This window comes from Rhododendron vialii, chromosome 1a (assembly GCF_030253575.1).
Source record: "Rhododendron vialii isolate Sample 1 chromosome 1a, ASM3025357v1".
Lineage (NCBI taxonomy): Eukaryota > Viridiplantae > Streptophyta > Magnoliopsida > Ericales > Ericaceae > Rhododendron > Rhododendron vialii.
Genome location: NC_080557.1, coordinates 45993896 through 46021884, shown reverse-complemented (window position 1 = coordinate 46021884; position 27989 = coordinate 45993896). Strand labels below are relative to the sequence as shown.

Here is a 27989-nt window from a genome sequence, read left to right as displayed (position 1 = left end):
GTTAATACACAAAAAGTACATTAATATTTGTTATGTATGTATATATTGGAAAAGGTGCATTGATATATAAAGCATTAGAAATGAGGAGGAACTCGACCTTGGCTAGACCTGTGGATGCTGTCAAGCATTTCTTATCAAGCGGGGTGTTGAGCGGCATCTGGTCTTTTATCTTGGCACGAATGGTTGAATTGAATTTGAGCGCATACAAATCTGCGTGTGTGGTATGTAATCTGGAATATTACTAAAAGACAAATAATCAATTAATTGTTCACTCCATTAAAAAATACGGAGTATAATATAATTTATTGTACAGTAGTAATTTTCTAAAAAGGCCTAAACTGCTGGAAAAAGAAAAAAAGAAAACCCTAACTAAAATCCCAACACAAATGAAAAACCAGGGGAGATCAAACATAAAGAAGACATCGAAGGGTTTAAGGTGAGAAAAAGGGGATCAAGAAGTGAAGCTACGGCGAAAGATATCACCGACCTGCGATGGTTTCTCTCTCGACTTGGTTCCGATACATCGCCCACAAATTCGAGTACTCCGTCTCCCTCACCTGCAAGGTCATCCCACATCCCCTCCCTCTCTACTCCTCCGCCTAAAACACACACACACACAATGCATTTTCCAAATCGATTGTGATTTGTTTGCGTTTATTTCTCTGCGATATCTTACGATCAGTGTTTGGATAGGATTTTCTGGTGAGGTGTAGCCCCTTGGATGGAGGGGTTTCATGAGAGATGAAGGGAAAGGGTTTTGGTTTCTACCCAAATCACTCATTTGAGCATTTTGGTGAGAAATGGAGAGAAGAGTACAAGAAATGATATTTTTTGATTGGCCTTTCCCCTTCCTCACCCAATCTCACGCAAAAATGGTGAGAATTGGTGAGAAAAGGATCCCTTTCTTATCTCATCCTTTCTCACTGTTAGAACATGTGGCTCACATATTAGAAGTTCTACAATAAGGGTCAGTTGCGAGCGTAGTGGAGCGAAGCAGAATGGAACGGAGTTATAAAGGTATTATGGGTATTCAGGCCATAATACGGATTAGGGCAGGAATAGAGGAGGTATAAATATTCTTTATTGTAATACCCTATTACGTGATCATCAATAACAAAGACTGCTCTCTTGCTCCCGTGGACGTACCTGGTTTTGGGGAACCACGTATATTGCTGTGTCAATTTCTTTTCTATTTTATACTCGTGAATCGTGTACGTGTGTGTTCCGATCCTAACACTCACCATCCAAAGGGGATGGGGCCTGTTTGGAACTTGAGGAAAAGAAAGGAAAGGAAAGTGAGGAGGAAAATTGTTCTTCGTTTTGATATTTTTCCTTCTAAAACCAAACAAGGAAAAATTACCTGGTATTGTTGTTTTATGATTTACTTGGTGTAGAAAAGACAAAGCAAGCTAAATCTCTTTATTCCATTTGCTTGGATTGGTGTTTCAATTTTAACTTGAGTGAGTGGTATTCAGATCCATTTAGTTTCCTCACTCGAATGGAGTTCGTTTTCTTATAAGGTTGTTGGCGATAAGGATCATTTTTAGCTTGTTAATTTGGTATATAAGTACTGTTTGTTAGTGTCTTTTTGGTTGTCTTTAGTGAACTTTTTCAACTTTGGGCTATATTTTTATACTTTTTCGGTTCCTCTCGTCGAGCCTAATGATGTGGTGTGAAAATTATACCCAAATTCAGTAAAAATTAAGAGAAAACAACAAAAAAGAGAGTGACAAGGGGCCTTACCAGTTACCACCCACACCGTCACCTTTTTACCAGCATTATCATAATTAGCACCACTACCATCATCTCTGCATCTACGAAGGACAGACATTGACGCCACCGCCTTTGGCTATAAAGTCCTCTTACATTTGGTTTGTTGACTCATGAAAACATCCATGAAGCTCCACAACAGTGTCTTTCTCCGCCAATTCTCCATCTGCTTATCATCAGGAGTTTCTCTCTTCCACGCCAAGAGCAATTCTCACACGGGCATCCATTATTCACTTTCCCTCATTTCATGCCTTTAACATTTTCGTGGGTCTCCTGATATATGTTTGTTGAATTGTCCTTTATGATGGGCAATTAGGTTTTCTTGAATCAAAAGTATAAGTTGGCTTATGGTGGTCTCAATTTGCACCACTAGAGGGTGTTGGATTGGTTTTTACGTTGTACAAGCTATGATATATCTTTAGGAGAAGGATATGGTGAATACTCTATGTGGACAAGACGAGCTTCATTTCTCAGTGGAACATAGTTTAACCTTGTAACCATCTTGGGATGCATATAGGTGCAAACGTGCAGTCAATCTGGCCTCCGCCTACTTCTCTTAAAGTGAACTCTAGCTGCTTGAATTTTACTTCCAGTGAACGCAATTATTCTGGCTTGACCATCTGGAATGTTAATTATTTTTTGCCTCTGCAACAAGAAGTATTTTGTTTCGTTCAATATATTTAGTTATGGTAGAGAAAGTTGTGAGCTTTAAGTATTTTTTCTTGGAGATTGAACTGAGATTATCTTCATTTTGATGTAGAACTATAAAGGAGGTCAAATAACTGAGAGAGAAGTAGGTGATGCTATATGGAAACATCTATTTCAAGGAAAGTTGACATACTTCCATTGGAACAAAGGAGAGGAGATGGCCCCAACAATAGCAGGGCAGGGCGGAACTCTTCTTGTGCGGAAATTACCAGCAGCAGATCCAATGTATGGTTGCTGTTCACTAACTGGGAAAAGAGGATACATTTGTTTGTAGTCATATGTTATGATGTTATCCTCTCCATCTTTTGATACTTCAGACAAATTTCATGGTCTTATATATTGTCATCCTATGCATCTTCAATATCGCAAATAAGTGTTACCTTTTTTTTAACACCAAATAAGTCTTACGTGTGATAGTCGTTTTCACATGCTTTGCAACAATCCGTATCTTATTATTAGATGAAAATATGTGCTCATGCTCGTTTCTTAGTTCATTGTTTTTTGTATGTGCTTTATTGTACTCTACGGATGGCTCTATTATGTCTTATCTTGCGCTTATATATGTGCCATATGTGCAAGACATTTTGCCCTTTCTTTTTTTAAACATTTTTTGGGCTGGTTAATCCAATCAAGCTCGGTCATTGTACGGCACTAGAATAGCAATTCAGAATGATACCAAATCAAATGGGTTAGGTGTTTCAAGCTATGCTTGTATTGTCGTCGTAGACTTAGCTTCAATTAACCTCTCTGTCTTTAAGCTGGCGAGATTACTTGCTAGGATTATCCCAGACCACTGGTATTTTGATGTCAATACCGAGTTTGCCCCCATATCTTTGAGTGCGTATCATGCTTCTACTGAATATGTTGCTCGAACCAGTAAAATCACAATTCCCTGCTGATTTCTGAATAAGGCACCTAATCTGCTGAGCAATTCCATCCTCCATTTAAACAGATTAGTTTCTCGGTGCATAAATTTTTCTCAGCTTCTGATTGCGTCATCTGTAGTTTCGGTCATGCTAGCACCATTTGTGGTTTTCTGCTGTTTTATTCCAATTTCCCCCCCTTCATGACAATGGACTCACGTTGGACTGTGGTCATTGCACACTGGGGGTTTCCTTTGCTGCCAAACCCCCCCAATCTGGACGAAGGTGGGATTCAGTGGGCGGCTTTATTACTACCTAGAAACTTGATTGGCTTGGCTAGCTGGCACTTCGGTTCTAATTGCTTCGTAACTTCTGTTTGTAGCATCCATCAGATATCTTGTTTGGTGGTGGTGTCAGCTTCTGTGTGAACGCGTTCTGTGTGTATTTTCTGGTTTGGTGCTTCCCTTGACTGCGTAATACATTATTGGCAGGCGTGTTTTTGTTGGAGATGTGGTGGTTGTGAAGGACCCTGAAAAATCGGATGACTATCTCATCCGAAGATTGGCTGCCATAGAGGGCTATGAAATGGTATCTACTAATGAAAAAGAGGAGCCATTTGTTCTCAAAAAGGATCAGTGCTGGCTGTTGTCCGACAATGAAAACTTGAAGCCCAAGGTATGCCGTTTTCTTCATTGATTGATTTCGTGCACAGGCTGAATGTGTGTGTTTTCTTCTTCCTTTCTCCCTTCTTGTAGTGATTCATGTTTATCAACCTAGATTTTTTTTTTTTTTTGGGGGGGGGAAGCTAAGCCTAAGCATATCAGCACCGAAAGAAATATATATACAGTGAAGCTCAAAACACAACCTACAAGCACCACATTTGAATAGCACCATTACCAATACTCTCGTCATCTTGCTCGCATCCCTACTTTTGGAATCCACTTTATCCTATATGCTTCTTTCCTCACCTTAAGAAGAAACATTATGATTTACGGGCATTATCCCTCTCCACACACCAAACTAGGTAGTTTCTACATCACAGGCATTATCCCTCTCCACACACCAAAGTGGGTAGTTTCTACATCACAGGCATTATCCCTCTCCACACACCAAAGTGGTGATTCTAAACTGTTAGTTTCTACATGCAAGGCAGTATTTCCCTTGGTGGAGTTAACGCCTTGATTGGAACATCCATCAGTGGTTCAGTCCTCTTCCCTTCTCTTTTGAAGTCGTCCTTCCACTTACATCCTTGACCATATTGAGCACCTCTTCTTTCGTCTCCATTCCTGTCAAATCTGCCAAGCATGATCCAAGTCCCAAGGGGCTTCAGTTACTATCTCCATAGCGTGTTTGGTGTATGGGTAATGCTTAACACCTTGAATAGGTGGTTGACACTTCATGATTTATTAACTTTTTTTTCCCTGTTTCCCTTTCTTAATTGCAGGAGGCCAAAGATAGCCGAATCTTTGGTCCCGTATCCATGACAGACATAGTTGGCAGGGTAATATATTGCCTGAGAACCGCCGTAGATCATGGTCCTGTGCAGAACAGGTGAGCTGATCTCAGCAACTTGAACCAAATTAGCTATATTGGAAAACTTGTTATCTAAATGTGGTGTTATTTTACCAGTCATTTCAGCATGAAGAAGGATTCACCTGTATTGGAAGTCGAACTGGATGTTGATGAGATGTCAAAAAATCACAAAGCGTAGACGATGCAAATATAGATAAAACTCACCCAGTTTGTATGTACTTTGTTTTATTTTTTTTCATCCCATTCTGTCATATGATCTCTTTATTTCAAGTACAAATAAAGAATAAGAATTTGAATCCTTCCAATGTTCATGTGGGTAATGGGATCGTTTGGTTGATTTGTCATTTTCTTCCCCCTCGTTTCTTTTCATTTTTGTTTCCTTCTGTTTGTGGTAATAGCCCTCCTATTTTCTCCTCTACTATGGACAAGTATGATATTTGTCTTGTGGCAAGTAGCATTAGACAGCCCCAAATGGCTACTTTTTTTTTCTTTTTCTGGCGTGAAAAATGGCATGTTTGGATCCAAGTTTTTCCGGTTTGCTACATTGAGTGTTGATTTGATTTTCAGTAACCTAACATCTGGTTTATTTGTGGTTGTAACTGTGTATCGATGTATTATGTTGTGCTGGAGCCGACTCCCATCCAGATTCGTACCATCCAGTTTGGGGTCCAGTTTCGGCCATTTGTGGGCCCTTCCCAGACTGGCAAATTATAGCTTATTTATGCATTTCTTTTTCGATTAGCTTATTTACGGGCAATTATTTGTGTATTGAAAACATTACGCAAACAACCGATAACCAGCTCCAATTATTTTCTAAAAGTGACTTTAGATTAAATCACTATTATTTGAGACGCTAGTTTCATACAATCCAATTTCCATTCAAATATCCACAAATGCTTTGAATCGTTGTAGATAGACTTCTGTCACCGGCTTTGGTAATTCCTGTTTCATGATACGGTAACCAGTGTTTCATGTGGAAGTTACACAAAAACTTGATCTTTTAATTTTATGTAAATTTCATTAGCGAGGTAATGACATCCAAAGAAAGTCAACATCCAAAGAAAGTCATCGATACACCTGCAAGTGAAAGATGGAATTGGACTCTAAAATTTAGTTGAAGTGCGTGCAAATTGGTCTAGACACTTGAGTTATCAAAAATATCAGCATTATTCTGGGATAACTAATGCAAGATTGAGACCTATTTTGCCTACGGTTGATGCAAAACCTCTCTAGAGAGATTTCGAAGTTGGTGTTCTCTAGAATCACAAAATTTAGTTGAGGTGCGTATAAACAAGTTTGTTGCAGTGTTGTGCATCCAACTCATCTTTTGGCTCAGTAATCCTTAATGTCGTTTATTTATTTTCCACTTGCAGGAGTTCATTCTTTGACTGTATTTAAATGGAGAAGCGAAAACAAATACTCCATGTGTTCTAAAATTTAATACTCCTTTTGGAAATTCAACATTTTAAAGAAAACACAATAGTTGTTCTTAAAAACATATCCTAGAGTACTCTTCATATAGAAATGTAATGATTAATGCATTTTTCCCTCCACTTTTTTGTGTTATAATTTGAATATGGAAATCGAAGGCAAAACAAAAGAATGGATCAATTTTTTCTTGCGAACTTGTCGAAATCAACAAGGATTATGGAAATTTCCAAAAAAGGAGAGATGGGCTAAAATTTTAGGACGGGGTGAGTAGGGTGCAAACGAGCCGAGCTTTATAGTGTTCGAGCTCGGCTCATTTACTAAACGAGTCAAGCCAAGTTAATTTATCTAACAAGCATTTTTAAAAGAGCTGAGCCTATACAAATGAGTCGAGTTTTTGCGAGTTGAGCTCGATTCATTTATACTAAACACAGGGGCGGAGCTATGTTGGGGCCCGGGGCCCCCCCGGCCCCAGCTCCCCAAGCACCCGAGTTTTAAATTTTAAATTTTGTATATATCTGATTTTGAATATTGTTGATAATTATTCGAGTATAGCTACTTATAATCGCAATAATTTTGGTTCAATTTGATAAAAAACATGTAATTTTACATTATTATTTCTCAATTTCTTTCATAAATAAAAAAATAAGCGTGTGATAGTTGATGTAGCCTAAAGAATCATTTTAAACTACAAATGTAATGAATTGAAAAGCAAAAATCTTATGATATAATAAGTATATGTTTCGATAAAAAATAAATGTCTACTGAGTCGGCCCCACCCTCGGATTAAAATCCTCTTTCCGTCATTGACTAAACAAGCCTAAAACTTGAGCTCGAGTTCGGCTCGATTACTAAACAAGTCGAGCCATAAGCTGCTCGCGAGTTGAGCTGAGCCTTAACCAATTGAGCCATGAGCTGGTCGCGAGCAGCTCGGTTCGTTTGCAGCCCTATCGTGAGTACAAAAAATATTCATTCATTTCACTCTGTTGTGTGGGCGGTAATGATCTTTGGAAGTTTCTTTTGGGGTAAAACTGTCATGTTTAGAAATCTAAGGTTACAATATGTAAAACAAAAAATTAATAGTAACTATATATCAGTGCCAGCCCTAAAATAGTACTCCTCTCTCTCAAAATCTCCGACACCAAAATCTTAATCCACAATCGAACATAGCTCGCAGCTCCGGCGACACTCGGCGGTCCCGGCAACGATGAGAACAGGTACCTCTCTCTCTCTTCGTCGCCGTCTTTTTCTCTCTCTGCTCATCCATATCTCCTTCAGTTTGTTGTTTTATCTTGGCCCTTCCTTTCGTGTTGTTAGTTTTGGTACTCAATGAGATTCACCAGCTGGTTAAACTTATAGTTTCGGATTCGGATTTAAACTTAATGGATTGACTGATATGGTGAGAAAAGAAAAGAAACGGAAGGATAAGAGTTTCTCCCGAAATCACTCATTTGAATTGAATAATTTGGTGAGAAATGGATAGAAAAGTACCAAAATGAAAATTTCTACTGGGCCCCTTCTTTTTTCTCACCCAATCTTACCAAAGAGCTCCCCTTTCTTATCTTTTCATTTCTCACAATCAAAAGAACATCAAGACCCAATAACACCTTCAGAAGCTCCAGTTTTTTTTTTTCATTCAACAACATATCCAACTTCAGACCGAACTTACCTTTAATCGATTGTATTGGCTGTTCAAAAAAAATAAAAATCGATTGTATTGATTTGAAAACTATCGAAAAGTCCAGTGACACCGCTTTTTTTACTCCATCTCCATGGACACAAGTGTGTGTGGAGCTCACCACACTTATGTCTATGGAGAATAAAATGCGGTGTCAGTAGCATTGCTCGGAAACTATATGCTTGAAATGAAACCAAGCCAAGCCAATCAGGGGTGTTGAGTTTGAGTTGGTTCAGCACATCACATTATGTGCATCATAGCAACTTGATTAGTTTCCATGGTGGTATCACATGAACCGAACCAGTTTTAACATGTCAATGTGCTTGTTTCTGAATGTAAACGAGGGGTAGACACTTATTTCTTCTTGGCGTGACGAGAAGAGATGAAGTACGATAAGATACCTCTACCTACAAAGGCAAATTTTGACTCCACACAATTCGGTCAAGCATTTAACGTTTTCCACATTGAGTGAAGAGATTAATTTGATATCTTCTTATATCTAAGACATGTAAGCATGACCATTGGCGACATGGTGCCGTAACGGTACTCAAATCCATGTTTCCAGCATCCCAAACATATGAAAAAATTTCTTGCATGGTTCTTGTGTTTGTTACAGATTATGGGCCAATAGGTGGAAGGTGTTTCTCCTGCTCAGAAGCTTCTGTAAGAGCAGCCAGTTTGTCACCGTGCTCATCTCGCTACAACTACAAAGCATTTTCAAATATCAAAATTGTTTCTCTGAAATTCACCTTCAGGAGGATGTCTTTAGTGTGCAAGGCGGGTTCAAATGGTTTCACAGGAAACCTGGAATTTTCAAGACAAAACAAACATGGGTTTTCCCAAAGCAAGAACAAGCAAAATGACAGAGATAATTGTGATAGCCCTGACGAAGCCCGACGATTTCTTTCAGAAATTGGGCCATTACTATCTGGCCCCAGTGCCCCAAAGTTCCAACCTAATGGAACACCTCCAGAACCAAGAAAAGAGGAGAAGGATAATGTTTTTGGAAAGTTGAAGGCTAAACTTCCACCGAGAGCAAATTTCAAGAGAGAGAAGAAGGCGGATGGGTTTCAAGGGCATGGTGATGAGGATAGGGATGTTCGTGCTGCCGTTGACCTTGTAAGGAAACACATTTCTCAAATAGGTGAGGCATGTAATAGTAATGGTAGCAGCAGAGATGACTTATTGGACCAGTCTAAACACGATGGTTTATTTAACAAAGAGGAACACATGAGCTCCCCTAAACTTGCAAGTAAACGCATTACTCCAATGGGGAACAAAAGTAGTGGAAATGATAGCAGCAGAGACTTCTTCTTGGACAAGTTTGAAACACTAGCTGGTTCATCCGGCAAAGAGAAAAGCACAAGCTCCCCTCAGCTTGCAAGGAAACGCATCACTCGAATGGGGAGGAGAAGTAGTAGTAGTAACGGTAGCAGCGGAAACTTCTTGGACCGGTTTAAACAAGATGGTTTATTTGACGAAGAGAAAAGCGTGAGCTCCCCTAAGCTTGCGGGGAAATTCATTCCTCAAACAGGGAGGAAAAGTATAAGTAAGGGTAGCAGCAAAGACTTCTTGTTGGACCAGTCTGAGCAAGATGGTGTAATGGACGAAGAGAAAAGCACGAGCTCCTTCGACTCCTCAAACCCTGGGGAACTGGAATCCCCTTTCCTTAAACTTTTAAACAAACACAATACTCCAATGGGAAAGAACAGTAGGAGTAAAGGTTGCAGCAGAGACTTCACGTTGAACCACTCTGCACAAAATGGTTCAGTTAACAAAGAGAAAAGCACAGCCTCTTTTGACTCAAACTACTTTGTGAAACGTGAATCCCCTACCTTAAGCAGACCAGTATCAAATTTTCGACGTAGATCTCCTATCCCTAGAATCAAATTCGAGCTTATTCGTTCTGATTCTTTCACAGATCCAAATTTAGATGGTAAAAGAGAGAGCACTCTTCTTGAGCATGAAAAGCGAGAGGACTCTTCAGATTTTGTTGTAGGTTATAGTCACAATGAAGCAGAACAGAAACAACCTGTAGAAGACGATTTGAGTGCAATGAAGCTGCCGGAATTGAAAGCGCTAGCAAAGTCTCGTGGCATGAAAGGGTTATCAAGGCTCAGGAAACACCAGCTGTTAGAGTTGTTGAGTGGAGGTTCAACCTGATTTCCGGATGAACAAAGGAGAAGCCAAGTTGAATAGAGGAATTTCGCATTCTGAGGAAATGTCTGAGTCTTTTCATGCGTGTGTTTCTGTAATGAAACTTGTACCCTTTTCGATCACTTTAGTTTGGCAATTGATGGTGTTTTTGCCGATCCACTTGAGTAACCATTTTTGTGTGGTTGAGCGAATTTTGCATAGTAATCCTTGGTTGAGGTTATGTAAACTTCTTTTCTTGTTCATTATTTTCTGTCCATCCCTCATGCCTTTTTCACTTTTGGAATGTTAATCCTGAAAGGTACGTCATTTTTGTGTTTCTCCGTTCATGACATACTCATTGTTATTTTCCTTTTGCATTCAGGATTGTGCACAAAAGTAATTAAGAATAACACTAAGACTCTATTCCGTTAAGGTTTTTATTTTTTAAGTAATTTTTTTTTGCTTTATATGATAGTATATTATTCCCTCATAATATATTATTTTTAATTTAAAATATTAATATTCATTTTAGTTAGTGAAATACACGCTTACGCTAAGTGAGGATCCATATTTGGCTCTCTAAAAAAAGGTTTATACTTCTATGTATGACAAAGTGTTAAAAGTAGGTCCAAAACTTGTGTCAGAAGTGGGTAAAGAATGAATTAATGGTCCATTTGATATTTTTAGAGTGTTGGTTAAGTACAAAAAAGTAAAAAGAAAGAGTAATGTATGTGCGGGCAGACTTTGTATTTTTCTTTTCTAGTTTTCTTACTATATTTTTGGAAAAGGATTACCTATTGGATTTCAATGGTCAACGAGGAAGTGCGAAAGTGCAATTAACTTTTCATTTGAGGGCAAGCGGGCAACTTTTCACTGAAAATTTTGGACTACAAAATTATTGCATTTTGTCATGTCATGCCAATTCACGGGTTCACAATTTTTTCTTCATTTTTCCCTCAGTGTTTGCCGTTTTCATCCATCCATATACTATAATTTGGTTAGTAAAAATAATTTGTCATTTTTAGACAACAAAAAATTTTCCATAAACTTATTGGTCAGCAAAAACTCACCCTAACAACTCGTCAAAGATCACAATTCTTCCGATCAATCTCTCTCTCTCTTCTTTTTATCCTGAACACGAACTTGGAAAAATTTTCAGTACCGAGCGGGTACCACGTAGTGCCCGCTCGCGTATCCAAACTGTTCATTGCATGTTTGAACAGCTCAGATTTGAAGAGAAAAAAATGAGGAAGAAAATGTTGGGTGAGAGGAGAAAGAGAGTTTTAATCCGAGCCGTCCAAAAGTGTATCGGATGACTCGGATGCGCAGAACGAATACCACGTAGAATATACCCGCTCGACACTAAAAAAATTGAACGGCTCGGATGAACGAGCGGGGTACCATATAGTATATACCCGCTCGGCACTGAAAAATCAATCATTGAACAGGCTCTTGCTTGCGGGCTGTTCAATAATCCAAACAATCAAGATTCTTCGAAGTTTCCTTCGTCAAATTAGACAAATCCTCTCTGCTAAGTAATTCTCTCTCTCTCTCTCGTCTACATCCTTCCCGTTAAAAAATGTAAATAAAGAGAAGCGAGCCTTGTGGTACTTTCAAACCCATCTGAATTCGCATTCGGTGCGATGGGGCAACAACAATCCAAAGAGGAGTTACTCTACGAGAATGCTCTCAATGGAAACATTGAAGCTGTCAAATCCCTTTGCAGTGAGGGTGCAGGCCTCGAGGTATTTTTATCCTCCATATCTGTATCCAAAGCTATATGTACGAGTATAAAAGCAACTGAATTGCACATGATAAAATGATTAGGAAAAAAACCTACTTTGAGTTGATGATTTTTGAGTTCATGTTAATGCAGTGGGTTGACAAAGACGGAAAGACCCCGCTCATTGTGGCTTGTATGGATCCTGAACGATTTATTTCGGCGAAGACTTTGATCGAACTAGGTGCAAATGTCAACGCTTACCGTCCAGGTATGTTTATATGTCCCAAATAGAGTGCTTTGGTTTGGCAACTACTAATATGAAAGGTAAATTTTATGAGTAACCCATGTTTTGTTTTTGATAAGGAAATGGTACTTATCGAGGATTTATTAATCGCGGTTTAGTTGGATGTTTGCGATTAGTTTTGGATTTTGTGAAGCATGATTCACTCTAATTTGCATTTCGCTGACTATTCTGGGTTCGACCTAGATAGAATTATTACGGTAATTGCTTGGTTAGAAAATAGATCCTATTCGCAACCAATGTAACTTGCTGTCTCCATTCTTCATTTGATAGATCGTAAAAACTGGTGGGAGCCAGGATGTACTAAATTATAGAGTTGGGGAATCGCGTAAAACCTGTGTGTCTTGCGTTCTATGTTTTGTTTCTTGATTGTTCTTCTCCCGTTGTGTTTTTGTTGGTGTTGTGTTTTTGTTGGTTTGGCCGATTTTTCAACAATCAGTTCTATGGTTGTGAGAAATTATCCGTAGAAAAATCCAAATGAATATATCAGCATATGCTATTGAACATTTAAAGTGCTTAATGCTTATTGTTTTGTCTGTGGTAATACTTTGTCTTCGTGCTAGTGATAAACTGAAACCGAATTATTTGTGTTTGATCGTTATAGATTGGAATTGTACTTACCGATATTTCTTTAGGGCTTCATGCTGGTACTCCATTGCATCATGCCGCAAAAAGAGGCTTGGATCATACTGTTAAGTTGCTTTTATCCCATGGAGGTATGTGTTGTTGCTTCAGAGTGGGTAAGAATGCTAGTGGTCATTATCTCCCTCCAAGTTTAAGTTTGGTGAAGGACCACTTTGTGTTGAGTGATTAGCCACATGTGGAGATGTTATGGATTTCCTTTTCCTTTCTTTAATCATTATTATCATCGTCAGCAAATCCTTTGGTGAGAAATGATGATGGTCAAACTCCACTTACTGTTGCTAGATCAAGAGGGTTCGTCAATGTAGTTCGTGCAATTGAGGTAGTCTTGAGCTTGTCAAATGTCCAAAGTTGTATATTTGGGGATCCTTAATGTGTATTCAAGAAATTTGTGTTTGACTTCTATATTTTTATGCGTTGCTTTTCCAGAATCATATTTGCTTTTTCTCCGGCTGGTTGAGGGAGTTTTATGGTCCAAGCTTTCTTGAAGCATTTGCTCCGCAGTTGTTATCAAGGAAGATGTCAGTTTAGTCTTCAGTTTCTATTTTGTTACTGCCTTTGACTATTTTGTCTGAACTTTTTCTTTTAGTAAAGACTCCTCATCTGTATGCTGCCTTTTACTTTACTGTCTATCAGTACGACCGGATGACTCTGCTGTTTTTTTGAAAGGGAGATTGAATTATTATTTCTGGCAAAGCATTTGGTGCACTAGCTGATTGTTCCTTAATTGCAGTTGGGCTGTCGTTGTACCTTGTGGTTCACATAATCCACAGAAGCCTCTGAAATTGGAGCTAGTCATTTATTCTTCTTTGCAGGTATAGAGATTAGTCAAAATCAGCGTTAATTGTTTGCATTGTGATTCCAATTGCTATGAATTGATATTAAGTTTTCATACCTTTTATCAGTTATACAAAATTGATTTCTTAGATACCTGCAAAAGATATTTTGGGGCTCTGCTTTTGGAGTCAGTGTTCTTTACTTCTTTTGGTAAATAAAACATTTGTACTGAAGCACTTTCCGATCAAAAAAACTGCAGCACTTTCAATAGTTTCCTTATGTGGTTCTTTGTTCAATGAATAGGATGCCCAGCCTCGTACAGTTGTTGCTTTGTGGAAGGCTGATATTGAGGAACTAAAATTCCACCAATCGGATGCCACTCTGATAATTTTCGACAAATTCTCAAGTAACCTCTTGACCGAAACTGATTGTGAAAATTTTGGGTTACTTATATAACTCAATTAAGGATTGGAGCAAAAAAGGAAAAAATAATCACATTACTTATTTCTGCAAATCTTCATTTTAGTTTTTGCTCAGAGGGAAAAATTGAAGGCATTTAGCATTAGTTGGTGGTTTGGTGCTTACTCGTTGAACTAAGATGAGGAATTCCCACACGTGACTAACCTGGCAGTGCCTGTTCCTCGCACTAAAAGGAATGGCATCGTAACTTCGTTTTGATGTTGATGTACGTAGGTTTTAGGACTCGCATACACGTGTATGTTATGCAGTATTTCTGATGATTGCGGTCTTGTCTTTCTGCATGAGACCCACTCCACCTCCTGCGAATCTTGTTCGCACACTTACTCAACTGCTATGTTTTGATTCTTAAAAAACGTAAAGGAGGATTATTCTGCTTTTTTGAAGGAATTTCGAAGTAGAGACTAGCTGTTAGTTTCATTTATGCTTTACTTTCCATATTACCAACCCTATACGGATATATGTTGGCAATAGTAAACTCACATGTGCCCGTGTCTCAATTTTCCATGATTTATTCCACGTCTTTGTTGAAATGCAACACTCGCCTCCATGTCCACATAGCTTAAGGATGTGTTTTGCAGCCTCAAGATATTGTACACTTTGTTTAAGCATTAACCCATTTCGTGTAGGAATTCTGTTTTAACAGGTACCTTTTCTGCAGTTTTTTGCTGGAGTCACAAACCAGTACACCACACATATAGGGTGAACTCGTAATTACTCACTAGATCTTGACAAAAAGGCACGTCAAAGTGACTTTGTGAATTCAGGAAGAAATTTTATATCTGACAGTTCTGTAGAGTGCCTTTTGTCAAAAGGGAGATGTGTCCTGGATGCCATTGTTTTAGATAAATAAGGCTTTAGACGTTAGTCTTCATTGTTAATGTGGCATAAGAAACTAATTTATGCATGGCCGGAGTATGTGCATAGTATTGAGCTTGGTTGTAAAATTCATCTTCCAATTAATGACTGCCTGTCCTTGCCGTGCTTTATATATCTATCCAAAGGATCATGTTCTTCCATAACAGAAACTCGATACAAGTTTGCATCTGCCAGTGGTTGCGACAAGCAGCAAATTGAATTATTATACAATGCCTGCAGAGGAATTCCTCAGGTACAATTCAAAGACAGTTTCTCTCAGTCTTAAGCTTGTTTTCTGATGTGTGCATTTTATGTGGAGTAAAACATCATGCCTGTAGAGGAATCAAGATACATAATCGTTAGTTACCATGTGGGACTTGGTAGATAACTTTTAGATATCGAACTAAGATAAAGAACGGATAGTTTTACGTAGTTGGATAGTGATGGGGGGCTGTATAATTTGGTAGAACATACTGCTGATTTTAGGGAAAGGAGATATATTGAAAGGTTTACAGGCTGCAAGTGTTTAGGCTCTTATAATGCAAAGTATAGCTAATCAGCAGTGTTCTAAATGGTGCTCGGCGCTAGTCAAGCGGTGACCCGTTGCCAAGCGATTTGGTGTTTTTTTTCAAAAAAATATATTTGAAATATTTTCAAGGCAATCAAGCCCCGCCAAGATGGCCGCCTAGCTCCGCCAAATCTCCCTTAGCCGCCTAACCGCCAAGCTCTGCCAAGTTCCGCCAATCTCCACCAAATCTCCCCATCCGCCGATTGAGCCGCCGAGGGTGAAATCATGACGCCGAGCTGACGCCAAGCACCTAGGCACCGCCGAGGCCGCGATTTAGAACACTGCTAATCAGTCCGCAATAACTTCGTTTAAACCTTCTTCTTTTTTCCTTTTTGGAATGCTCGGCTTATTCTACAAGATGCAAGATTGGAAATGCTATGGCGACTTTTAGGGTTAAAATGAGTTAGAATTTCTGCTTGGATTTTCTTTTCTTACTTCTGTTGTCCGACGTCAACTGCTAGAAGCATGTGGCTCACTGACTGTTGGGTATCAGTATCTATATAGTCACAATGTGAGATAAAGATAGCAGTCTGGTCCTTTCAGAAGGAAGGATGGAGAACGCTTAACATGCAACAGCATTCTGCCTTATTATGTCATTTGCGGGATTTTTTTACATCTTTACACCTTTGAACTATTTTCTTCCTTGAACTTTAAGGCTCACCAACTAACTTGTGAAATTTTGGAATGTGAATGAAACTATTGGGCCAGAACAGGGGTTACACAATCTTTTTTCTGGGTGCCTAATTGGAAATTTTTAACTAGCAGAACTGTCATTTTCTTTCATCTTGTGTACTCTATTGACACCACCTGCAAATTCGAAATCCACCTTGTGCACCCCTGATCAACCCTCTGGTATTCCAGGTTATGCCACCGCAAGTACCACATGATAGCGAAACTTCAGCTCCAATAACTGAAAGTCAAACTGCTGCAGAAGCTGCGGAACTAGCAATGGCAATAAACGCGTCTATTCAGTCTGCTATGGAAGATAGACTACTGTTTCGGCCCAATGACCACCCAACCTCTGGTGCTAATATTGTAAATGGTTGGGGGGCCACTACAAATGACACCAGTCAAAATGGATTGGGATCGTTTGGTGGGTATCCACCTTCAGAAGCAAGCAGCAGTGGATGGATGGATAAGCCAACTACAGAAGAGCACAACGGATGGGGAGTGCCCGAATCCACACCCACTAGGAATCCGATTCAAGCTGCTTATACGCCAACTCGAGTAGAGTTCAACGGATGGGGAGTCCCTGAATCCACCAGTAACAATCCGATTCAAGCTACTTCTACACCAACTAGAGAAGAGCACAATGGTTGGGGAGTGCCCGAATCCACGTCCACTAAGAATCCGATTCAAGCTACTCACACACCAAATACAGAAGAGGACATTGGATGGGGAGTGGCCAAAGCCACGCCCAGTAGTAATCCTAGTCAAGCTATTTATACTCCACATAATATTCCTCCTCCAGTCCAAACACCAAATCCAATTCCTGTATTGGCTTCTTCGGCTCCTTCAGCTCCTCCGCTTCATGTAGGGGATATATATGATGGTCCCATTCATTATCCCTCCATTGATTACAGCCCTGTGGACTTTTCTGTTCCCTGTGTGGAGCAGGAAGCTTCTACAAGTAGCGAAGCTAAAGATGGAGACGAGGACAGTTCTTCCTCTTGTGTGATATGTTGGGAAGCTCCAGTTGAGGGTGCGTGCATTCCCTGTGGTCACATGGCTGGTTGCATGTCTTGTTTGGACGAGATAAAAACCAAGAAAGGGGATTGCCCTGTTTGCCGAGCTAAGATAATTCAGGTCATCAGAATCTATGCTGTTTGAGGAACAAAACTGGACCTCGTGCTCTTAGTTTTGCAGGTGAAGATGTCTCCCTTGAATTTTTTTACGGGTTCTTTGCAGTATACATGTGGCACACACACTGTTTGTTTATTACTGTATATGAGGTCTATTTCTTGAGTCAAAGCGTCCATGATTGTACGCTAACACGTTTTTACCCCAGTATATATCTGTTGTGTTTGAACCCAAAGTGAAGCTGTTTTGTGCTTAATATTTTCTGCCAATTCTTCACTAGTGTTTCAGTTCTTCCCAAAGTGAAGCTCTTGCGTTGGTTTATTAAATGATGGTTGAAAATAATTTGGAAAGGCTGCTGTTTGATGAACAAAAAAGTGTGGTGCCCTTGATAGTGTTGTAGTTAAAATGTTGGAAGCGTAGATGAACGTTCAAAGTGTTAGGGCAAAGAGAACACACATGAGCAAAATAAACAAGCAATCGAAAGAACAAGATACGCGATATACGTGATTCTGACTTGAGCAATTTGCCTAATCATACTCCAGGGGGTGCTGGGGGGCTTCATTATGATGAAAAGTGAACAAGTAACAATAAGGGCTGCCCTATGTGTTCCTTTTATAGTGGCAATAGTGCAAGGCAACACAATACATCAGAAACCCAAAAAAATCACCAAAACGTGTGTTTTCTCAGTCCCGACCATCTAGATAGACGTGACTCTCGTCCGGACAGAAACAAGAGAGCGCAAGGATTGAAGCCAGATAACACGGTTGTACGGACCGTCCCGAGTGAGATTTTTAGACAGCTTCGTTCTAGACAGCTCAAACAGCTGCAGGGTGCAGACAACTCCAAGGAGCTTGATCAGTTTTCACAGCTCAACACAAAGAAGCCTGGACAGCCACAGAATGTGTTCCTTGGATGATTTCTTGGACTGTACTACCCCCTAGGCTGAAGATTTGTCTCCTTTTGGGCATGTGAGTGCATAGGTGCAAACACCTGGGCCAATTGCATCAAAATTTGCTAGACCCACCTTACCATTTTCGAGGCCAGATGACGAAACCAGCACATGGCTTGCTTCCTTCCTTCCTCATCAAAGACCACATGAGTTACCCTGTGTTCTGAAGATTAAAGTGGTGTCATATTTGAATAAGTCGCTTTGTTCGCGTGAAAGAAGTCGCTATATACAAAGTCGTTTTATTCTTCGGGAAAGTCGGCTTTCGTCTGCTAAGTCGATCCCTTCTTCGACGATCTAACCCATTGGTGTCATTATGGTTTTACCAAAACTACCTTTTTTTGTTCTTCCCATTGGCATTGGAGTCCGAATGGCACCAAAAATGGTGCTGCCAAAATTTGACATCAACAACGCTGCCTGGTGGAGAGGATTTTTGCCAAATTTTGCCAGTATAAGATCATTTGGCAGCTCGGTGGACTTGCTCTTATGTAGCGAATTCGGACCCCTTTTTTTTATGGGTATTTTGCAACTGACATTTACACAATATTCGCGGGATTGGATCTGGTCAATTTGGCTACGGATTAGTTCGGTCCATTTGGTGTATCCGGACCGTCCAAAAGTGTTTGGACAGTCCAGATTTAAAGAGAATGTTTCTTATTCTTTCTGTTTTTTTCCTTCTTCTCTAAAATACCTCTTTAAATCTGGACCGTCCTAAACACTTTTGGATGATCCGAATTCACCAAATGGACCGAATTGATCGGTAGCCAAATTGACCGGATCCGCCGCCACCAATATTCGCATGCCTCTTCCCCGTAGAAGTCAAATAGTCAATCTTGATAACCCACAAAAATAGTAGCAGTGAATTCTGAGTTCAGTTGATTACAGCAAGGGAGACCTCTTTATTGCTCTTTTACTCATAAAACCTGGGTGTATCACTATTTCCATGATTTCATTGAAAATGGACTTTAGTTGCTTTATGTTTTCATTAGGGGAAATGCTACGGTGTCCATCAGCCGTTTGGGGACACCGTAATTTTTGGCATAACTGACCATTACAAGCATAACCAAGATTAGTGATGTGTATAACCAAAACCTTACAAAGGCTTTAGTTATACATGTTACTGATTTTTGTTATGCTTGTAATTGTCAGTTATGCCAAAAATTACAGTGTCTCCAAACGGCGGGTGGACACCGTAGCATCATCCTTTGATTAGACCTCTTTTCCGCCTCTAACTTTTCCTTCTTTTTTTTTACCGACAGTTTAGAGTGTCCAGGTCAACTTATATGCACCTCGAATATTTTCCTTTTCAGTCCAGTCGCGAAAGTTTTGACGACCAATTATTAAAAGGTTAAAAGAGTGGGGAGACAAAAGTTGTCATCATATTGCTTAATAGTAACTTGAAATCATTTTTCCTTGTGCTGAAAAAGTTTTGGACCTTAGTTGCTGCCTATGGGTGGAGGGGGGGGGGGGGGGGGGGTTGGGGTTTGACCAGGATTGTGAACTCCAGCTTAAAAGGTGGACCTTGGACCTACCTGAAAAGGCCGGGGGGGGGGGGGGGGGGGTTGTTGTTTCAAAGGTAAGGTGAGATGGGTGGAGTCATATCAGTCCAGTTTTCATTTGATCCGGTCCGGTCCAGTTTTGGGCCATTTGTGCGCCTTTTCCGAGCCCAAAACAATGATTGAAACCATTTATGTTTTAGAGCTCGCTGAAAACATTAACCACGTCAAAAATCACATTGATCCGATACCATGTAGTATGATTTCGAAATGCACTAACTTCATACAACTGTGTTAAATGGTTAGTGCTTATGAGGTAACAATGAATGGTCGCATGTACAATGCATGGATCAAATTGAACTTATTAAGATGTTAATAACGTGGACGCTAAAAATCATAAAGCGAGTTCAACATGAAGGTTTAGAGTTCGAACCTTGTCAAGTGTGAGGCAGTGTTATATGGTAAATCACCAGAATACTGAAGGGTCGCGTGTCCAACACATAGAGAAAAATTGACCTTATTAAGATGTTGATAACATGAAGAAAGTTCACAAAATAATGTGGATAAATTTCTCTAGTCCTCGCATTGAATTTTTCTCGTGGACAGTTATTGCCAAAGCAGAAATCAGCAATAAAGAATATTCCTTGCATTGGTTGGGCATGAATTTCTATTTGCTCTTGTTATCTTCCGGTATTTTCTGTGGGGAGAGAGTGTGGGAGAGGTGGACAAGAATTTATAATTTGCACTGAACGGCCTAAACTATTTTTAATAGCTTCAACTCGGGCTCGGTCAAGCGGCATGAGATATCAAATAAGTACTTGTTCCATGAGGTCGTGTTTTCAAATTTCACAGAGACTATACATTTCAAACATTATGGTCACTAGAGAGTTTGCTCAATTGTTAACTTCAGACTCCGAAATTCGTTGAGATGCGCAAAAATTAGACTTGGGGACCCTGCTGACCGTGGGGTCAGCATGGGTGTTGTCCAGCCCAAACTACACCGTTTTGCTGCTTGGGAAGGGTATGGTCCCTTTTTATGCTTGTTTGGTACTCATTAAATGGACAAGAGATTAATGATTTAAATATTTGTATCGGCTCCTAAAAAAAATTAGCTAAATTCGATATTAGTTGGGGTTGTTTAAGAATTCATAGGGCTACGAATTCTAAAACAACCCCTACCAATATCTGATTTAGCTAATTTTTTGTAGGAGTCAATTAAAAAATATTTTAATAATAATGAGTTGTTTGAATATTTTTGTGGGATCTAAAAATAATCAAGAAATCCATTAATCAGAGACGAGAATAAAGGAATAGCCGAATGGAGATCATTCCCAAGCAGCAAAACGATGTAGTTTGGGCCAGACAACACCCATGCTGACCACATGGTCAACAGGGTCCCCAAGTCCACGAAAACTAGCCTAGAGCATCCGGTTTAAAACCTAATCTATAGGTTCCATGGTTACAACTACATATTTTTGTTAGAATGATGATTACAGCTATATTAGTTGTTTAACAAAAGATTACACCTGGAAACCAATGTTTTTTTTTTTTATCCTCCTGGAAACCAATGTTTCTAAAATCTTTCTTGGATATCATTCCTTTTTCATCCTAATAATTAATGAAAAGTCTTCACTCTTTCTCCTCCCTAATCATAATTCAGATTCTTTTATCACTAATTAATGTTGCATGATGTTATTAATTTATGATCACCCGCGACACCCAACAATCTTCTTAAACTAAACGCGGGACCCATCATTCCAACCCCCTTCTTTTGCTTTTCCCTGTTTCTATTTCTGGTTCTTGCGTCTCTCTCTCTCTCTCTTTCTCTCCGCAATGGAGCACTGTTAGGAAAATTGACAAAAGGGTTCCTTGCTTTGTGGGTTTTCTTGAAATCTGTAAATGCCTTCACCCATCACTTCAGGCCACAACAACCCAGGTAATTTTCTATTCAACTTTCTGGTTTTTTTTTGTTTTTTTGTTTTGATACGCTTCAACTTTCTTTTTTACTCGTGGAATGGTGCCTCTTACCCATTTCTTGTATATAATTTGATGGGTAAAAGATAAAATCAGTGGTGGGTCTCGAATAAATTCAAGCAAGAATCAAACAAAGTTGTTTCATCTATCTCATATTTGGGATTCCGCAGGCGAGATTCTTTAATCTTACCTATCTTTCCAAACAAGGATTTGTAAGAATTCAATTGTTGAATTAATTTCTTTTTTATCAGACACTAGATATCAAGTTAAAGATTGTAGATTTCATAGGCAACCATGTGCTTTACAACTTTGTTTTGGAAAGTAACCCAATTCTAGCTCATGATTAAGGAATCATAAGGCCATTGCACGCCCATTAGTGGAAAGATTAGTTGTTGTAGCTGCAGTATGCCTCAAGGCCCTCAACCTGTATATGCATCAGAATACATTGTTGTTGCAATGCAATTGCCTTCAATATTATTCGAAACGTTATTTATCTACGCCTTTTTTATTGCTCTCATTCTTTCTATCCTCCCTTGCTTTGCATTTGCTAAACCTGTTACTATAGATGGATCTAAAGTTGGGCAAAATCTGGTAAAGGTGTTAACAACTTCGGAGCGGGGTTGTCTTAGTCTTAGAGTCGATCCCATGTAGCACAAAGCTGAATCCTGGCTAGCAAAATTTTAAACACGTGAAATAATCCGTCAAAAACCCGTTTCACTAGTTTTGGGTTGCAGTTAATATGTATCATTTTCAAGAAGCTCCTTTGAAAGCTTAGTTATATCATAGAGGATGCTGTGAAGGTTAAAAGCTTCACAAAAGTCTTTAAAATATGGGCTCCATTGAAACATTGGCATTACATGAGCTAATATGAACTTTTAGATCTCCTAACCCAACTAGGACTTGTACTTCTTTGAAAGAAAATTTGTAATAGAATTGTGCACTTCTTATGGATGCATCACTGAACAATTGATGGAAGAAAGTCATTTATGTGCTTAGTTCATGGAGAAGCTCATATCTACAATTAATCAGCCAAATACCCATTCCCTGAAAAATGCTAATAGTGCTGGTGGTGGTTATTTTACTTCAGATTTTGAAGTGATTTGGCACCACAAGTGTGATCTTGCAACCAATGAGCAACCGTTTTCCATTCCAGTTGGTTGTATGCAAAGTGCTTAGTCTGCTTATACTGGGTAAAACGCATCGAGTAGGCAATTCGATAGTGTTGGGGCTTTATTCAGGGGGCGGTGGTTCTCTTCCTCATTCTCCAAAATCTGTTTAGTGTTTTATGGGTGACTGGCCTCTCTTTTCCATCCTACTTTCTTTCGTCAAGGTATGTTCTCCATGCTTTTTTTTTTTTTTCTGGGTCAAGATAGCTGTTTTTTCGCAAGATTTGATTGAAAACACGTTCATAACGGGAAGATGAAGGTGATTTTGTAATATTCTATGGCTTTCTATTTATTGAGATGGGGAATCATTTACAATGTGGTGAAACTTGGCCACCCCAAGTTATCACTTCCTGGAATGATATTAGTTAACCCTCTTAGCCCTTAGGATTGGACTACCAATCCCAAGGGACTATCAATACTTCGTTTGGTAACCCAAAATGAGTTTGGACTATGAATCCAATGGACTTACAAGCCGGGGATTAGGGGATATTAGGAATACCCTGGGGGAGATGGTATTAATAGTCCAATCCCAATCCATTTACATTATCAATCCCTTCTCATTATCAATTCTTTCTATCAATCCAATCTCATCATCTAATCCCATCTCAAACAAACATAATATTAATAATCCCATCATCCAATTCCATCTCAAACAAACATACTCATTACCAATCCCTTCTCATTACCAATCCCTTCTCATTATCAATCCCAATCATAATCCCATCTCCTTACGAATCCCACCCATCTATTACTGTTATCAAACGGGACCTTAGTTCCTTAGAAATTTAAGGATGTGTTCGCAGTAGGGGTGTGAGTGTCTGCATGATGATATATGAGAGAGCTTTATGCAAAATGTATGTTGTGAATCAAGGTATATCAATGGCTTTTCTACGTCTACATTATCTGATGTCTTCATTTTTTGGATTATGTCCATTGTGATTAGCTTGAGAATTTTTACTTTTTGGATGTCATAGTTCAACTTTTCCTTACCTTTTTTTTTTTTTTGACAAGTAATTTATTAACAAAAAGGCATTTCGGGAATGCTGCCCGAATACAAAACTTTTCCTTACCCTTACATATGAGGATGATAAATAATAGCACCTTTTTAGACTATGGAATACATTTATCTGCGCAGAATTTGTTTTACTTGATGTGTATTGACATATTTGTGCTCTGAAATTGCTAAAGCACATGTTTCCATTTGCATGATGACCAAGCCAATGTTGAGGCCACTTTTTGCCACAATAAACTGTTATTTTAAAATTACTATGTCATTATTCAGGGTCATTTTTGACATTTTTTCTCTGAGATTTTACATTTCTAATACTGTGACCTTATTAAACAGGTCAGATGGATACGAATTCTGTAAGGTGTGTCGTTAACAGCATTTCTAGATTCATTCATCTAGTTTCATGCCAGATAATGAATACTATGCCTGCCCAAAAGAGTTTTAGAAAGATAGCCAGCTTGTTGAAGCTTTTGAAACCGGTGCTTGATGATGTTGTTGATCATAAAGTACCTTCAGACGAAGCCCTATACCAAGAGTGCGAAGGACTGGATTTAGCTGTTAACGAGGCTAGGGAGTTCATGGAGGGTTGGTCTTCGAAGATGAGCAAGATTTATAGCGTGAGTACCTTCTGGATCCATTTCATGATTCCGTCCAAAGGAGTATTCCTGGAAGGAAACGAACTTCTTGCGGTTCATTGTTAGCTACTTTTGTATATGGCTTTGGCCTCCTATAAATTTATATATTTTTTTGGTGCCCATCCCCAAGACACATTTTACCTTTTAGCAGCAATATAAATGAATCACCTAAGGCTACATACGAATTCTGGAACTTTGAACAGGGGGAAGAAAACTTGTAATCGGGCATTGGTCAATTTGAACCCATTAAAGACATCTATTATGTATTCCATTTCTGCTTGTCTCTTGGGAATCTGATTCATATTGTAGTGAAGAAAGACTACCTGTTCTCTCTTAACTACGTTGTAATGTTTTGCTAACTTAGTCAATGTTTCCTTTCCTTTGCCCCTTTATCGTGTCCAGGTTCTAAAGAGTGAACTGATGGTAATGAAAATGCAAAGCTCTTCACTTGAGATTTGTCAGATTGTATGTAGATTGTTGCAGTCATCACCCTCTACTTCAAGTTTTACTGCTGTTCAGGTGGGTATGAAGTTGGCTTATGTTCAGTTATAGCAAAAGGAAACAAAAATAGTATGTTTTTCTTGTTGCATTTTTTTTTTTTTGGTGTTAGGAAATTAATTTTGTTAGTTCCTCTGTCATAACTGTTTACCTATTCTTTAGTTCATTCCTCTACGCTGCATTGATAATTCATTTCTGGTTCTCTCTTTCAGCACTGCATGCAGGAACTTCGATGTCTAAAGCTGGAAAAAGTTTCAGAATGCATAATAGAGGCTATAAAAAGTCGGAGAGAAGGAATGGTTCCTCCATCTGAATATCTAATAGAGATAATCGACTCCTTTAGTCTGACGTCCAACAAGGAACTGCTGAATGAGAGCATTGCCTTGGAAAAGGAGAGAATGGCAGCCCAAGTACATAAAGCCATAGGGGAAGTAGACCAAATCAACGACATCATTGACCTCATGTCCCATATTCGTGATTTCATGGTTAAACTAGAGAACTTTAAAGCCGTGAATGGTGTAAGTATCCCTTCATACTTCCGCTGCCCTTTATCCTTGGAACTTATGTTGGATCCAGTGATTTTGGCTTCCGGCCAAACTTACGATCAGGCATCCATCAAGAAATGGCTGGATAACGGGATCTCGAGATGCCCCAAAACCCGTCAAAAGCTCTCTCACACAAATATCATTACCAATTACACTGTCAAAGCTCTGATAGAAAATTGGTGTGAAGAAAACCATTTAAAACTCTCCAACACCCCAGAGCGCAACAATCCAGTCGCGTCCCAGTCTGAAAATGCAACTTCTTGTCAAGATCTTATTTGCATAGACAGTTTCCGTTGTTCCTCACAAAGTAATGATTCCATATCAAGATCCTCCCTTGAGGTTGGAAATGAGTTTCAGAAGCCAAAAAATGACACCTCCTCAAGATTTAGCGAGGAAGAACCAAATGAATGCGGTGGCAGGGAAACGGAAAACTTAGAACATTCATCCACTGATCAGTCATATGTTCACAGCAGGAGTGAATCAGCCTCGAGTGCCGTCTCTAGCATCGAGTTGTCAGGTGAAATAATCTCCGAGTGTGCCTCTTCTTCTCCTTTGAATAAAAATTCAGAATTTTCTCCTCCCAAGTTATCGGACAAGAGACAATATCATAGTTCCAAGACCATTGCTGAAGTATCCGGAAATGGAAACAGTAACTACCCAAGAACGCTTTCGCTTCAATCGCCCAAGTCAGGGGGTGATGATTTAACCACACCTTCTCAGGTTGAGAAACTCATCGAAGATCTACGGAGCCAATCAAATGAGGTGCAAACTTCCGCTGCAGCACAATTGAGGTTTCTCGCGAAACACAACACAGAGAATCGCATCATCATAGGGCGTTCTGGAGCGATTGCATCATTGCTCTCGCTTTTATACTCAGAAGTGGAACTAACTCAAGAGCATGCAGTGACTGCGCTTCTGAACCTATCAATTAACGAAAACATCAAGGCCAAGATTGCGGAATCCGGAGCGATAGACCCACTAATCCACGTTCTGAGAACAGGAAATGGTGGGGCCAAAGAGAATGCTGCGGCGGCTTTGTTCAGTCTTTCTGTTTTGGAAGAATACAGGGTAAAGATTGGCCGTTCTAGTGCAGTTAAGGCCTTGGTTGATCTTCTTCACACAGGAACCCTCAGAGGGAAGAAGGACGCCGCTACTGCTTTGTTTAACCTATCGATCTTTCATGAGAATAAGGCCCGTATCGTTCAAGCAGGAGCTGTGAAGTATCTTGTTGAATTAATGGACCCCACAGCAGAAATGATAGACAAGGCCGTTGCTCTTCTTGCAAATTTGTCCACAATTGCGGAAGGGTGCATGGCAATTGTGAGAGCCGAGGGAATACCGATCCTTGTTGAGCTTATAGAGACAGGGTCTCAGCGGGGAAAGGAGAATGCTGCCTCCATACTTTTCCAACTGTGCATTAATAGTACCAAGTTTTGTTGTCTGGTTTTGCAAGAAGGAGCTGTTCCACCTCTTGTTGCATTATCTCAGTCTGGCACCCCAAGAGCAAAGGAGAAGGTACGCAGCTTAATCTTTTCAATTTTGGTGGTTTATTGTCTCTTTGGTTTTTTAGACAAAGGTCTCTTCATTTTTGCGCCTATCTGCTTGTTCGTTAAAACTTGGCATGATATAAAATGGAGAAAGATGCACCAAAAACCAGAGATGGAGTTCCTGTCTTAGGTTGAGAAGTATGAGCCATCTTGTATTGTTTTCCCTTTACGGTTACCATTGAGATTTACAAATGGACTTAAAGGTAGAAAACATGGGAAAACATAACACATGCCCAAATATAGTGATTGCATGTTTTAACACTCCCTCCGTCCTGTTTTAAGTGTTTTGTTTGCCAATCACGGCCTTTAATCGGGTCAACAGATGATGTACTTTTGTTTGAAAAAAGTAAAACCCTCTCCACCAATCAAATGATGTCGGTTAGTTCTTGTTGGCTATGTATTCCAAACCTTCTAAAAAGGAATAAAGTAGAAAATACAAACGGCTTTTTGAGATGTCTGGAATGATGAAATGAGCCTATTTTCTTTTTTATCCTCGCACAGGCACAACAGCTTCTCAGTCACTTTCGAAACCAGCGTGAAGGGCCAATGGGTAAAGTAAGATAATGTGCAGAGGCTGTATTTATCAATTACCGCCACTCCTTTGGTATCCAACTCGATGTAAGTTGCCTGCTTGCTCCTCCTTGTGATTTCCCTTTACTATCACTCTTCACGATATTTGTTACTTGTTTTTAAATCTCCATACGTCGTGCATGAGATTTTATGACATGCGAATGGAACTAGATTTGTTCATTTTGGCTAGCTTCTTGTACATCTCCTAGTTGGCCAAAGATGACAAATGAGTGCAGTTTTGTTGCAAGTGTAGTGGTGTGTTTTTCATTTAATATTGTTGCAGATACGTTTGGGCAGTACATATGTTAATGTTTAGACTAATGAAAATTTTCTGTCTCGTA

The 27989-nt window shown here is 39.4% G+C and overlaps 4 protein-coding genes across 5 annotated transcripts; all 4 read left to right on the top strand.

Moving 5' to 3' along the window:
* The first annotated feature begins 355 nt into the window (after positions 1–355).
* LOC131321205 (mitochondrial ATP-independent inner membrane protease subunit 2-like) lies at positions 356–5218 on the top strand. The gene is made up of 5 exons (XM_058352211.1): positions 356–564; positions 2531–2703; positions 3833–4016; positions 4786–4892; positions 4971–5218. Exons 1-5 carry the CDS (start codon positions 493–495, stop codon positions 5050–5052), a joined length of 618 nt encoding a protein of 205 aa, XP_058208194.1. The 5' UTR covers positions 356–492; the 3' UTR covers positions 5053–5218.
* Positions 5219–7373: 2155 nt separating this feature from the next.
* LOC131321197 (rho-N domain-containing protein 1, chloroplastic-like) lies at positions 7374–10391 on the top strand. Its single transcript, XM_058352204.1, has 2 exons — positions 7374–7519; positions 8597–10391. Exons 1-2 carry the CDS (start codon positions 7510–7512, stop codon positions 10141–10143), a joined length of 1557 nt encoding a protein of 518 aa, XP_058208187.1. The 5' UTR covers positions 7374–7509; the 3' UTR covers positions 10144–10391.
* A 1171-nt stretch (positions 10392–11562) lies between these two features.
* Positions 11563–17561, top strand: LOC131321187 (putative E3 ubiquitin-protein ligase XBAT35). Of its 2 annotated transcripts, none has more exons than XM_058352198.1 (9): positions 11563–11861; positions 11993–12107; positions 12776–12856; positions 13016–13104; positions 13212–13303; positions 13516–13597; positions 13863–13965; positions 15062–15147; positions 16324–17561. In XM_058352198.1, the coding sequence occupies exons 1-9, from the start codon at positions 11760–11762 to the stop codon at positions 17290–17292; spliced, it is 1719 nt and encodes a 572-aa protein (XP_058208181.1). In that variant the 5' UTR covers positions 11563–11759; the 3' UTR covers positions 17293–17561. The 2 variants fall into 2 exon arrangements, with proteins under 2 accessions (XP_058208181.1, XP_058208174.1); XM_058352191.1 differs by having other exon boundaries at positions 15041–15147.
* A 3899-nt stretch (positions 17562–21460) lies between these two features.
* On the top strand, positions 21461–27989 carry LOC131321179 (U-box domain-containing protein 3). The gene is made up of 5 exons (XM_058352186.1): positions 21461–21640; positions 24190–24470; positions 24891–25007; positions 25199–27046; positions 27580–27989. The coding sequence occupies exons 1-5, from the start codon at positions 21604–21606 to the stop codon at positions 27640–27642; spliced, it is 2346 nt and encodes a 781-aa protein (XP_058208169.1). The 5' UTR covers positions 21461–21603; the 3' UTR covers positions 27643–27989.

Excerpts from the sequence above, each read along its gene's own strand:
- LOC131321179 (XM_058352186.1), top strand. The coding sequence starts at position 21,604 with ATGCCTTCACCCATCACTTCAGGCCACAACAACCCAG. Across the intron at positions 24,471-24,890 it reads AGATGAGCAAGATTTATAGC|GTTCTAAAGAGTGAACTGAT; the intron begins GTGAGTACCTTC and ends TATCGTGTCCAG. Across the intron at positions 27,047-27,579 it reads CCCCAAGAGCAAAGGAGAAG|GCACAACAGCTTCTCAGTCA; the intron begins GTACGCAGCTTA and ends ATCCTCGCACAG.
- LOC131321187 (XM_058352191.1), top strand. The coding sequence starts at position 11,760 with ATGGGGCAACAACAATCCAAAGAGGAGTTACTCTACGAGAATGCTCTC. Across the intron at positions 11,862-11,992 it reads GTGAGGGTGCAGGCCTCGAG|TGGGTTGACAAAGACGGAAA; the intron begins GTATTTTTATCC and ends ATGTTAATGCAG. Across the intron at positions 12,108-12,775 it reads TGTCAACGCTTACCGTCCAG|GGCTTCATGCTGGTACTCCA; the intron begins GTATGTTTATAT and ends ATATTTCTTTAG.
- LOC131321205 (XM_058352211.1), top strand. The coding sequence starts at position 493 with ATGGTTTCTCTCTCGACTTGGTTCCGATACATCGCCCACAAATTCGAG. Across the intron at positions 2,704-3,832 it reads TTACCAGCAGCAGATCCAAT|GCGTGTTTTTGTTGGAGATG; the intron begins GTATGGTTGCTG and ends CATTATTGGCAG. Across the intron at positions 4,893-4,970 it reads CATGGTCCTGTGCAGAACAG|TCATTTCAGCATGAAGAAGG; the intron begins GTGAGCTGATCT and ends TTATTTTACCAG.